We start from the raw sequence: 14,393 nt of genomic DNA, 5'->3' as shown, positions 1-14,393 counted from the left end.
TTACAATATACTAATATTCATTTTCTAATCCATGGAACAGTTGTGGGATTACAGTTACTGTTCTCCACTGGTGCTAGTGGGACTTGGATCCCACACTAAACTTTTGAAAAACCATTTATAGAGGGAGAGCAGCTTCAAATTACTCAATGTTGGCATTTCTGAGAATCTGTCCTGGATCCAGAACATGGGTGCAGTTGGGAAGAAAGCTCAGCAGCATCTCTACTTTCTTAGAAGTTTGTGAAGATTCACGTAACCTAAAACTTTGTTGTCTGCTGGAGAGTACATTGACTGGTTGCATCACATCCTGGTCTGGAAACACTAATGCCCTTGAACAGAATAGCCTACAACAAGTAGTGGTTATGGCCCAGTACATCATGGTTAAAGCCCTCCCTATGATTGTCACAGGAAAGCAGCATTCACCATCAAGGACCCCTACCATCCAGGCCCTGCTCTCTTCTTGCTGCTGCCATCAGGAAGAATGTACAAAAATCTCAGGACCTGCACCACCAGGTTCAGGAAAAGTTATTATCCCTCAACCAACAGACTCTTAAACTAGAGGGGATGACTTCACTCAACTTCACTTGAGTGGGGAAATGTTCCCACTGAACTGGACTCACTTTCAAGGATTCTTCATCTCATGTTCTCGATATCCTTTGCTTCTTTATTTATTATTAATGTTATTATTTCTCTTTTTCTCTTTTTGTATTTGCACAGTTTGTTTTTTTAATCATATTGTTGTTGTCTGCTCTGTTGTGTCACCATTTACAACCCTGAGATTCATTTTCTTGCAGACAATCACAGTAAATATAAGAGACACAAAAGAATCAATAAAAGGGAGCACCCAACAAAGTACGTACTTCGATAATATGGTGTCCAGTGGTTTAGTGGCATCCACACTGGGCTTCGAGGCGAGTTGTCCTGGATTTGAATTCAGCCAGCTTCTTGCACACTTTCCATCCATGCTGGGTTGAGAATCAAGTAGCTACTTGGCCTTGTAAATATAGACAAATGCTGAAAGAAACAGCAAAGTTGCCACCTGATGCACCACAAGGCTCAGAGGAACCGCAAAAACTTTGATAATCAATCGACTTTGAACTTTGAAGTTTGAACTTTATAACCTAAGCTTCCACATGAGGATATGAGGTTGGGTGAGGCACTGAAGGACTATCTAGTAAATCTCCGATAATCTGGGTGTTGGTGTTGGATTCGCAAATTTTGCAGATGATTAGATATTGTAACTACTAATATACTACCACGTTTTATTCACTTTTTAGATATTACACAGTATTGCAATTAATTTCTCAGTGAATCAGTTCGTAGGGATAAGGGACCCTTGTCACTCTGGAACCACACTGAAGGGGAAGGGAGTATGGGGATTTGGGCTCTAGTAAATTGGAAGGGAGAATAGGAACACCGACTCCGGCATTTGAAAGACATTGCAGGAAACCACGGCAGTGTGAGTGGAAGGGAATGTAGGATTGGGGCCTCAGAGAATCAGAAGAGAGTACAGTAAACATTACGCAGTGAACTGGATGCAGAATTGTTGGAATACCTGAATTATCAGCTCATTGTCAGAGTTGTACCATAAGAGGGAAAAATCAACATACAAAACAAAATCAAACTTTGTTTTGAGGTATTTAAAGGTACGTACTTGTATAACATAAAACTATAGCATTATTGTGTAATAGTGATATCTGAATTAATTAATAGAAGGGGTAGGTCTTTTGTTTGTGCCATAAAACAGCTGAAATTCTTTTCTTACAGATGTGAAGTTGGAACCACTCATTGGGTTCAGTGTAATGACACCCCAGTGAAATTTGCCCGCTTCCCTGTCACTGGGTTGGTGGAGGGACGCTCTTACATCTTTCGTGTACGTGCTGTTAATAAGGTTGGAATTAGCAGACCTTCCCGTGTGTCTGATCCTGTGGCAGCCTTGGATCCTTCTGACAGAGATAGGCTGAAGGGTATGCCTGCCTCTTCTCAGACCAAATCTTTTGAGTGACTCTTTTGATATTATCTATACATGCACAGAATAAATCATAGTTGCTGTAAAATGATGGTAAAATAAAATACACCAAATTAAAGCATCTCACAAAATGGAGTGCTGTTTCATCAGTAATAATCAGAGATAGGCAATTAATGCTAGCCTTGCCAGTGATACTCAGTTCCTCAGCAATAAAACTTGCCTAGGGTTTCTGAAAATTTATGTCCATCATATCCACTGCACTGTCATGTTCTTTGTCATATCCTCCAAACAATGCAAGTTACCATTGCTCATATATTGTATACTGTGGTAGCTGTGTTAGATTAGAACCCTATGGACTGATAGATATGTGTATGTTTACAACTTTGATTAACCCTTCCTCTTTATTTCTGGCACAACAAAAATACTTTGAAATATGTTTTAAACATTTTTTTCAAATCAGCTTTTAATTTTTTTTTTGTTATTTAATTATTAGGCATACCATTAGCCCCCTGGACTGGTCAGATTATTGTAACAGAAGAAGAACCAGCAGGTAAAGAATATGTTACCTTCTATACAGTATCAGTCTGCTAAACCTGTACCAAGTGACAACTAATCAAAAAGTTCTTGCTCCTAAAAAGTAATTGTTCTCTCAGAAGAGTTTATGTACTTTCTGAGGTGGTGCTAATCAAAATGAGAAGATTTTAATCCTTGGGTGTCTGACTTGTGGAGCATGCCAGGCAGTTGTTATAGATCCAAATGGCCTGACACAATTTGAGTCTTAAGGTTCACTTAAGTCAAAAAGGAAAGCTAGGAGGCCAAAAGGGCAGTTGGTGTTCATACTGGGTTACTTAGCTCATTCTGGCTGATGCTTTATTAAACACCTTCCAAGTAATTAAGATTGTGATCAAAAAGTCTATTATGTTATGAGGCCTGAACAACCATTTTTTTTTTATCTGAGATAAGACCATAAGACATAGGAGCATAATTAGATCATTCAGCCAATCAGGGCTGCTCCACCATTCCATCATGGCTGATTATTATCTCTCTCAACCCCATTCTCCTCAGTCTGTTCTAAAGGGACATTCTTGTATACTGAGGTTGTGCCCTTTGGTCCTAGACTCCCCCACTAAAGGTTGGGGGTGTTGTGGGTAGTGTGGAGGGCTGTCAGAGGTTGCATTGATAGGATGCAAAACTGGGCAGAGAAGTGGCAGATGGAGTTCAACCCAGATACGTGTGAAGTGGTTCATTTTGGTAGATCAAATATGATGGCAGAATATAGTATTAATGGTAAGACTCTTGGCAGTATGGAGGATCAGACGGATCTTGGGGTCCGAGTCCATAGGACACTCAAAGCGGCTGCGCAGGTTGACTTTATGGTTAAGAAGGCATACGGTGTATTGGCCTTCATCAATCGTGGAATTGAATTTAGGAGCTGAGAGGTAATGTTGGAGCTATATAGGATCCTGGTCAGACCCCACTTGGGGTATTGTGCTTAGATCTGGTCACCTCACTGTAGGAAGGATGTGGAAACCATAGAAAGGGTGCAGAGGAGATCTACAAGGATGTTGTCTGGATTGGAGAGCATGCCTTATGAAAACAGGTTGAATGAACTCTGCCTTTTCTCCTTGGAGCGACAGAAGATGAGAGGTGACCTGATAGAAGTGTATAAGATGATGAGAGGTGTGGATAGCCAGAGGCTTTTTCCCAGGGCTGAAATGGCTGCCACAAGAGGATACAGGTTTAAGATGCTTGGGAGTAGATACAGAGGAGATGTCAGGGGTAAGTTTTTTACGCAGAGAGTGGTGATTGCATGGAATGGGCTGCTGGCAACAGTTGTGGAGGTGGATATGATAGGGTCTTTTAAGAGACTCCTGGATAGGTACATGGAGCTTAGAAAAACAGAGGGCTATGGGTAACCCTAGTAATTTCTAAGGTAGGGACATGTTTAGCACAACTTTGTGAGCCGAAGGGCCTGTATTGTGCTGTAAGTTTTCTATGTTACTATGTTTCTATAGGAGGCATTCTATCCACATCCACTCTATCTTGGTCTTTCAATATTCAATAGCTTTCAGTGAGATCATTCTCTCATTCTTCTAAGTTCCAGTCAGTACAATCCCAGAGCCATGAAATTGTGGAATTTGAAGTTAAAGTGACTCAATAGTGAAGACTAATGAAATTTGAACTATCACTTTGTCAACTCTGTTGATTGCTAACTATCAATGAACTTAATGAAAGCATCTATCGCAAAACTTTAAAACAACTAAATTTCTTCAATCTTTCAAATGTAACATTATAAATTTTCAGCTTGAGGTTTCCAACACTAAAATGGCCTAGATCTGTTCATATTGCCTCAAGAGCTTAGCTAGAGCACAAGCAATAGCAGTTCATCTTTTCAAAGCTCCACTGATTTGCAGCTTGGTAAACATAACCCTAAATATATCCCTTAACACAAAGAAACATAGGCTTCACCTAATGCTCTGACATATAAATGTACAGTAAACTTTTCTGTGTATTCACTGACACCCATCTAACAATTCCTATCACCTCCAGAATACCATGGTTGCACTGTTTACTGTCTACAAAGAGCACTGCAGTTACTTGCTAACATCTCCAAACCCACAATCGCTAACATAAGAAGGACAAGGGTAGTGGGTGCATGGGGACACCACAATTAACTTCTCCTCCAAGTCACCATACTGCCTTGGAAGTATTTCACAGTTCTTTCATAATTCCTGAATCTAAGTCCTGGAATAACCAACCCAACAACATGGGAGGAAAGTGGTAGTGAGGGCAGCAGTGGGAGGCAGGGTCTGGCACTAGAAACATTTCATAAAAGTGCCTCACATTTAACTTCTCCAGGACAATTTGGGATCGGGCATTAATACCTAGTTAAATAATAAGAAGCATTGATCTGTTAGGGAAAATCCTGAGGAATTTTTTACATTGAAGTTATACATTACTATCTCACTCTTGCCTCTACAGAAGGAATTGTCCCTGGAAAACCTACAGAACTTACGGTGACTGAAGCCACCAAAAATTATGTTGTCCTGAGCTGGAAACCACCCGGTCAACGCGGCCATGAGGGTATCGTGTATTATGTGGAAAAGGTAAAGATCTCAAAACTCCAGCGGTGAAATATAATATAGATTAACTGATGTAAAAGCAGCTTAAATAATGTCAGAACCAGAATCAGGTTTATTATCACCAGCATTGTTGTGAAATTTGTTAACAGCAGCAGCAATACAATGCACTACATAGCAAAATAGAAAACCTGCAGCACAATACAGGCCCTCTGCCCACAATGCTGTGCTGAACATGTACTTACAGTACTTTAGAAATTACGTAGGGTTACCCATAGCCCTCTATTTTTCTAAGCTCCATGTACCTATCCAGGAGCCTCTTAAAAGATCCTATTGTATCCACCTAACATCACTGTCGCCGGCAGCCCATTCCATGCACTCACCACTCTCTACATTAAAAAAAAACTTACTCCTGACATCTCCTCTGTATCTACTTCCAAACACCTTAAACCTGTGCCCTCTTGTGGCAGTCATTTCAGCCCTGGGAAAAAGCCTCTGACTATCCACACGAACAATGCCTCTCATCATCTTATACACCTCTATCAGGTCACCTCTCATGCTCCGTCGCTCTAAGGAGAAAAGGCCAAGTTCACTCAACCTATTCTCGTAAGACATTCTCCCCAACCCAGGCAGCGTCCTTGTAAATCTCCTCTGTACCCTTTCTATAGTTTCCAAATCCTTCCTATAGAAAGAAAAAAAATAAGTAGATCAATTACATTATTTATGTATATATATATTTAGATTAAAAGTTGTACAAAACAGGAATAATGTACAGGTTGCCCACCAATTTTCTGGAAACTGATGGTTCAGCACCTCTTTTAATTTGGATGAAATTATAAGGCCAGGTATCACTCACTTTTCATGAAACATCTGTTAGATGAGGTGAGTACTGGCAATTCTTTACAGACATTTATTAAAAAATTTAACATGAAGGACATTATTTGGTTCACTGCTCGAGGGTGGGAGAAGGTAGAAACTTCAACACTAAAGAATGGCTGGCATGAGTTAGGCCTTGCCTTGACGTTTGATAATGCGGCTGAAGAAAAGTTTGACAATGATTTTACAAGATTTCATGTGCCAAAGGAGAAAGTAATTGTTCATGATTTGCTTGCATAAGCCAAAGTATAGGTTTCCCCCGCCATCCGAAGGTAAAGCATTCCTATGAAACGGTTCGTAAGCCGAAATGTCGTAATGCGAAGAAGCAATTACCATTTATTTATATGGGAAAATTTTGTGAGCGTTCGCAGACCCAAAAATAACCTACCAAATCATGACAAATAACACATAAAACCTAAAATAACAGTAACATATAGTAAAAGCAGGAATGATATGATAAATACACAGCCTATATAAAGTAGAAATATTTCTCTACAATGATTGCCTGCCCAGATCTCCGTAGCAAAAATCTCACGCAAGCGCTGTTGGCATAAACGCGCTCTCCAGTAACCTTTAAGCTATGAGGCTGCCAAATCTACCAAATAACACGTAAAAATACACAGCCTATATAAAGTAGAAATAATGTATGTACAGTGTAGTATCACTTACCGGAATCAGGAAGACAGCTTGCCGAGCAAACTGATGATGGTGTGTTAGGCTGAGTCGTCTCAGGTTGGGTGGTGAAGTGGTCCCCACCCTCCAGGCCACTGACCCGATATATTGGTGCGAAGAACGCAGCAGTAGCCGGGAGGCACACAGCTCATCTCTAAGAAAAAAGCTGAAATAAGCATGCTAATTAATTAGGTGCTTCCGACACGTAATTGTCGGCCCAGATCAGAGGTGACAACGGCACCTAATTAATTAGCCTGTTTATTTCGGCTTTTTTCTTAAAGATGTGCCGTGTGCCTCCCGGCTACTGCTGCATTCTCCGCGAATCAGTATGGTATCTGTCCGGGGCCTGGGTGTTGGGGTGGTGGGGCATGGGAGTGTCATCTCATCGTCGATCAGGGCAGGCAACTCATCTTCTCCTATGACTGCCTGCCTTGATGTCGAAGATGGAGGTACGTCGTCTGATGTGGAAGGCTTGCTTGACTGCCAAACCTCGCGCATTTTTCTATCATACAGTTGTTTGTAAGGACTCAAACCATCCTGCAAATATCCCCTAAACCTACGTACCCTTTCAAAATTAAAGTTGTACTTTATCATTGCAGCGAAAATCTCACGCAGTTGCTTCACGTTCAGTTCACTATTGCATTCGGTTTCGATTGTTATCCTTTCCTCTTCCAATTGCATCAGCTCTTCGTCTATCAGTTCTTGATCATGGGATGCCAAAACCTCTCCAACATCATCTTCGTCAGCTTCCATAAGCCAAACTCACTTTGTCCTTGCTTCATTCACCACGATCGAAACGCTTAATTATGTCTAGTTTTACGCTAAGTGTAACACCCTTATGAGCTCTTTTAGGCTTTTCCGACACCTCAGAACTCATCTTGCTAATGGCTGCTCACAGGCACGTGTTTAAGCAATGCCGTTTCGAATCCGGGGCAGAGCGGCTGCTCGGGACATGCGCTGCCTTTTATCGCACGCTGATTTTTTATCGCGCGCTGCCTTTCTTCGTAACAGTGAAAACACCTTCTGAAAGCGAAAACAGGGTACTACTGTAGGTCTTTCGTAACAGTGAGGTTTCGTAAAGCGAACGTTCGAAAAGCGGGGGACACCTGTGTTACATGACCTGCTTTCAAAGATATAGCAAGTCGACTTAATGAAAAAAATCAATGTGAGTGGACGACAAAACACCTGTTGTGCATCTCCTTACAGACTCAGAAACTATAGATAGTGTTCTGAAAGCTGATAAAAACACTACAAGTAATGAAGGTGGCAGTGATGATGATGAAAAGAATGAAACTCAAAGATTTATGATTGACAAGTTAATTTAATTGTTGGGTGACTTAATCAAATGGTTAGAGAAACCTACCTTCATGACAGAACAAGAGCTAATGAATTTTTATTTGATGCAAGAAAAATTACACAGAGAGAGGTCAAAACACATGAAGCAACTTTGCCTGAATGAAATGTTTTAAAAAAAAAAATGAGAAGCAACATTCTATGTAAACACAGTGATTAATTCTTTTTAAACTTCTACAGTCCATTTTTGCCATTATTATTGCGTGACCTCGTTTACCTGGGCAAAAATGTTAATCTGACAAGGCTCAGGAACCGAGGGTGCTGGAAAATCGGTGGTCAATCTTGACGTATATTTAAAAAAAAAAAGTGAGTAGTGTTCATGGGTTCAATGACCATTTAGAAATCAGGGAAGAAGCTGTTCCTGAATTGCTGAGTGTGCGGCTTCAGCCTTCTGTAGCTCTTTCCTGACGGTAACAATGAGAAAAGGACATGTCCTTGGTGATGGGGGGTCCTAAGTAATGTTCGCAGCCTTTCTGAGGTTCTGCTCCTTGAAGGTGTCTTGGATACTACGGAGGCTAGTACCTAAGATGGAACTGACTAATTTTACAACCTTCTGTAGCTTCTTTCAGTCCTGTGCAGTAGTAACTCCAACCACCCCCCCACCCCTCCCCATACCAGAGAGTGATGCAGCCTATCAGTATGCTCTTAGTGGTACATCTAAATGTTTTAGGTGACAAACCAAATCTCTTCAAACTCCTCATGAAATATAGCTGCTAGACCACTGTTACACCACCATCAAGAACGCCTACTGTGCTATTCCACACCCACACTTCGGAAAGTCTGACCACCTGGCTGTATTCCTACTCCCTGAGTATCAGCAGAGACTGAAAACTGCAGCACTAGTAGTGAGGACCAAGAAGATATGGATAAGGGAAGCATAGGAGCGCTTACAGGACTGCATTGAATTGGTGAACTGGATTGTATCCAGGGATTCATCTTCAAATCTGGATGAGTATGCCACAGTTGTTACCGACTTCATTAAAACCTGTGTGGATGAGTGTGTGCCTACAAAAACTTACTGTACATTTCCAAACCAAAAGCCGTGGATGAACCAGGAGGTTCGTCATCGCCTTTGGGCTAGATCTGTGGCATTTAAGTCTGGTGACCCAGGTTTGTACAAGAAAACCAAGTATATTTGCAGAGGGCTATTTAAAGAGCAAAGAAACCATGCTGAGTGAGGTTAAGGCCATGTCAGATGCACACCATCTCTGGTAGGGTTTGCAGGACATTACTTCCTACAAAGCAAAACTCAACAGCTTGAATAGCAGCGATGCTTCACTACCAGATGAGCTCAATGCCTTCTGTGCCTGCTTTGAATGAGAGAATATAACTACAGCTATAAAGGTCCATGTCGCACCCAATGACCCTGTAATCTCTGTCTCAGAGGCCGATGTGTTCTGATGGATGAAAAACATATCATTTTTAATGCAACTCCTCAGTCTATCTGGCTGGATTATTCACCGAGATCTTTAACCTCTTGCTTCAGCAGACTGAGATGCCCACCTGCTTCAAGCAGGCTTCAATTGTACTGGTGCTTAAGAAGCACATGATAACCTACCTCAATGACTATCATCCAGCAGCGCTTACATCCACAGTGAAGAAATTTTTTGAGAGGTCGGTGATGAAACATATCAGCTCCTGTCCGAGAAGCAACTTGGATCTGCTCCAATTTGCCTCCTGACACAACAGGTCTGCAGTAGATACCAGCTCTTCACTTAACCGTGGAACAACTGGACAACAAAGGTGCATACATCATGATGTTCTTTATTGACTACAGCTTAGCATTCAATACCATCATCCCCTCAACACTAATCAGTAAGCTTCAAGACATTGGACTCAATACCTCCTTGTGCAACATCTCTTCAACAACTTCCATCAGTAAAGGCGTGCCAGAAGGCTAAGTGCTTAACCCCTTGCTCGACTTTCTGTGACAGACATCCCATCCCCCGGAAGTTCCGGGAGTCTCCCTCATATCGATAGTGGCTCCCTGACATCCAGAAATTATATACAATATCCCGGAAATAGATTTCTTTGAGAGGGAGAGTGAGCATCTTGATTGGTCTCTCTTCGTGCTACGATTGGTCCCCAACCACCGGGCCACGAGGAAACAATATGATTTGGCGATATGAAACAATATGAGTCAGCTGCACCTTTCCTCATTCCTTGTCACACACTGTTGAATTTTAACACACGCGAGGTCATCAGTGACCCAAGATATGCAAAGGAATGGGTTTGTGACCCATTTGTGAATGTCCTCGGTGAATTATCCATGTCAGCGCAGGAAAAAGATCAACTCCTCAAGCTTGCGAATGACGACGGGCTGAAAAGTATGTTTGACATAACATCTCTGCTGGCATTCTGGATCAAAGTCAAGGCTGAATATCCTGAGACAGCAACGAAAGCACTGAAAACGTTGCTTCAATTTCCAACATATTTCTGTGAAGCGGAGTTTTCTGCAATGAATGCAACGAAAACTAAATTGTGGATAGACTGGACATAAGGAACCCCTTTCGAGTGATTCAGCGATATTGCTGTGTTGCAATGATTTTATATGTTCTTACGAGGAAAATATGCACCGTGTGTTTAATATCCAAACGCTACTTAAAATGTTATGATGCTATTGACTTATAAGTGGCTTATAATTCAGCGGTCCCCAACCTTCGGGCCGCGAAGAATACAGCGGTGGCCGGAACGCGCCGCGCACATCTTTAAGAAAAAAGCCGAAATAAACAAGCTAATTGATTAGGTGCCACCCGGCATGTAAATGTCAGCCCAGATCAGAGGCGATTGCCAATTGCGTCGTCTCTGATCTGGGCCGACATTTACATGCCGGGCTGCACCTAATCAATTAGCTTGTTTATTTTGGCTTTTTTCTTAAAGATGTGCTGGGTGCGTTCTGGCTACCGCTGTACCGCTGCATTGTTCGCAGCCCAGAGGTTTGGGACCACTATTATAATTGACTTATCACTACATTCATGTGAGGAAAATATGTGCTGTGTTTAATATTAAATTCGTTAGATAAGCCCCTTTAGAAACGAAATTGAGTGTATTAGCCACTTACAAGTGACTTATAGTTGACTTATCACCTATACAACATTTAAAAAAAAAACTTGGACTGGTACATGGATGAGAGGGAATATGGTCCGCTTGCAGGTCAGTGGGACTAGGCAGAAAAATGGTTCGGCACAGCCAAGAAGGGCTGTGCTGTTTCTGCACAGTTTCTGTGCTGTAGTGTTCTATGGTTCTATATTTCGGTCATGTTTAACACCAACACCCACCACCCCGCCCCCCCTGACTGGGTCAGCCAGTCCACAAGAATATTTTCAATATTAAACTGATCTGCGGTGCAAAAAAGGTTGGGGACCCCGATTTAAGCTAGCTGGCTAGCTGCTAAGGAGCTACGCTATTGATGTCCTACTTGATGAGGCCAAACTCCCTGTAGACTTGCTTAAAGTTATAATAGAATAAACATGATAATATAAGTACATATTTTAATGTCACATTTGCTGCATATACCCAACTTGGTTTACAGATTAGACAAAATCCCTAATAAAGTATTACATACACCCTTGGAGGTCAACCGTGGGGGGGGATGTGGGGTTGTGGGGAGCAGGGGTGCTACCTCCCTGAAATGAGTTTTTGCAGCGTGGGATGTCTGCTATGACTGTGTGGCTAAGCACAACTCGAATGCCATACTTCATTTTGCAGACAACAACATTATTGTAGGCCAAATCAAAGATGGTAAGGAATTTGCATGTAGGAAGGAGACTGAAAATCTGGCTAAGTGGTGCCATAAAAACAACCACATTGTCCAGAAAGACCTGGTTATTAACTTCAGGAGGAGGAAATTGGTGGTCTATGAAGCAGTCCTCATCAGGCAATCAGAGGTGGACAGGGTCAGCAACTTTAAATTCCTCAGTGTTATCACTTCAGAGGACCTGTCCTGGCCTAGCACTCAAGTACAATTACGAAGAAAGCAAGGCAGCACCTCTACTTCCTTAGAAGTTTGCGAAGATACGGCATGACATCTAAACCTTTGACAAAATTTTATTGCTGTCTCGTCTCATCTCATCAATATACTCTGTGGTGGAGAGTATGTTGGTATATTGACTAGCTGCATCACAGTTTGGTATGGAAGCACCAATGCCCTTAAATGGAAAAGCCTACAAAAAGTAGTGAAAATGTCCCAGTCCATCACGGGTAAAGCTCTCCCAATCATTGAGCACACTTACATGGAGTGCTGTCACTATCCATCATCCATCATCCATTATCAGAGCCCCCCACCACCCAGTACATGCTCTCTTCTCGCTGCTGCCATCAGGAAGAAGGTACAGGAGCCTCAGGACTCACACCATCAGGTTCAGGAACAGTTATTATTCCTCAACCATCAGGCTCTTGAACGAAAGGGAATAACTCCACTCAGCTGCACTTGCTCCATCACTGAACTGTCAACACAAACTATGGACTTACTTTCAAAGACTCTTCGTCTCGTGTTCTAAATATTTATTGCTAGCAGTGCCGACATACCATAAATAGTTAAAATATCAGTAAATTTAGCACTTTGTAGACACTTTGATTCATTTGTTGATTTTTATTCTTCTTTGCTTGTGCTAGTGTGTGGCAGGCACTGAGGACTGGCAGAGAGTTAATCCAGAAATCCCCGTAAAGTCTCCACGCTTTGCATTGTTTGATCTGGCTGAGGGTAAATCATACCGTTTCCGTGTCCGCTCGGCTAACTCTGCTGGTATTGGTGAGCCTTCTGAAGCAACAGAATTTACTGAAGTAACAGATAAACTTGGTGAGTATGAACCACACAAGCAACTTTCTTCATGTTACCACGCACCTGCACTACCTGTCCCCAGAGTATTTCAAAATAATGGTTGACAGGATGTCACCATTATTGGATTAGGCTCTGAAACATACTTCAGGTAGGCTATGGGTTAGAGCTTGCAATGTTAGTTATTCTGTCTGATGTTTTGTGCTCTTCCCTTCTGTTTGTGTTGTATACCCTGAATCTTGTCTGTTATTTGTTTTGCTGTAAATTTGTGAAGAGTTTTTCAACTACATCAAGAAACACAGTCTAGCTGATCAGACAAAAGTCAGGTTACATCTTCCACACAAATTCTGGAAGTTTATTTTGGAGCACATTACCTACCAAACAACAAAATACAATGCTGAGAGTGATTTTTAATGAATAATTTATCTTACAGACTAGGGGAGGTTTAAGGCTAATTAAGGTTGCTCTGTTGATATAATCTTTTTGTTATGCATTTTGTTATTTTTTTTCTTCCAGATGTTCCGAAAGCACCTGGTCATATTATACCTTCAAGGGACACAGACACTTCTATGGTCATAAGTTGGGAAGAATCAAAAGATGCAAAGGAGTTGGTTGGATACTATATTGAAGGAAGCATCAACGGATCTGGAAAATGGGAGCCATGCAATAACAAACCAGTGAAAGGAAAAAGGTAGTATCATGGCTTTTAGAGGGACTGGGACAAATAAAGGAGTAGAAGGACTTGGGTAGAATCACATTGAATGAGATAAAATGGAGGGTGAGACTGCATGGAGAGTTTGCTGCAGGGTTTGTAAGTAGCCATTAACCCTAGCAGAAGGACTGTAGGAGTAGCTGCAAGAAATTTGCTTCCAAGTCTCTGATATTGTAAATTGTGGAAGTAGTTCTGGTGATCTGGACCTACTGTAAGTCACCACATTTGAATGCACAGCTTATTGTAATTATTTTCCTTCAGTCCCCAACTAAATCAAAATGTTATCAGATATGAATGTGGCAGTTAGAGATGTCTGATGGATACTTCAGCACAGATGTCTTTATCTTATTATAGGCCCTGTGCTCAATAGAATTTTGCTGCCAACTTCCCCATTTGAAAGAAGCATGAGCTTCAAAAGCATTGCTAACTTAACATGTTGTAATGCACAATTCTAATCCTAATTCTTTTGAGCAAAAGGCATTATTACAAATATTGGACATCAAACATAATAATACAAAGTAGTGTCAGTCAGATTGGCAAACTGATTGGCTGAAGACAAAAATGGTGTGGAGAAAAGCTGGACATATGAATGGGGAAGATAGGAGTATTTCTGAAGCAGTAAGGTGGTGGGTAAGTTTGGAAATGAACACAAAGAAAATTAGTTAATGATATAGTAGATGTCTTAAATGCTCCTTTAACTAATACTGAACACTCCAAATTAGGCTTGTTTTAATATGATGGTCTAGGTGGTTCTTTTGTGCAGCCAAGGACTTTATACAAGTGATATCAAAGTTTATGTTTGTTGCCCAATGACTTGACATGGACCTGCTCAATCAAACTTGCAGAGGTGGGCTATGCTTGCACAAAGTACATGATCCATTTTTCATAACTTACGTAAAATGTATCATGTGGGAGGTTCTTTGCCTGCTATCTTTAGCTCTGAATCAAAAGAAAAAA

General features: G+C 41.4%; 1 protein-coding gene across 4 annotated transcripts in view; it reads left to right on the top strand.

Annotated features, from left to right (window-relative positions):
• The window catches only part of myom1b (myomesin 1b), a 182,338-nt gene that overhangs the window by 50,184 nt on the left and 117,761 nt on the right, over positions 1–14,393 (top strand). For all 4 annotated transcript variants that reach the window (XM_072255947.1, XM_072255938.1, XM_072255956.1 and 1 more), the window contains 5 exons: positions 1,765–1,964; positions 2,460–2,516; positions 4,949–5,073; positions 12,562–12,745; positions 13,241–13,415. In XM_072255947.1, coding sequence (XP_072112048.1) covers positions 1,765–1,964; positions 2,460–2,516; positions 4,949–5,073; positions 12,562–12,745; positions 13,241–13,415 — 741 coding nt within the window. The remainder of the gene's footprint in view (positions 1–1,764; positions 1,965–2,459; positions 2,517–4,948; positions 5,074–12,561; positions 12,746–13,240; positions 13,416–14,393) is intronic.

This window comes from Mobula birostris, chromosome 1 (assembly GCF_030028105.1).
Source record: "Mobula birostris isolate sMobBir1 chromosome 1, sMobBir1.hap1, whole genome shotgun sequence".
NCBI lineage: Eukaryota > Metazoa > Chordata > Chondrichthyes > Myliobatiformes > Myliobatidae > Mobula > Mobula birostris.
This window is presented reverse-complemented; position numbering and strand designations above follow the sequence as displayed.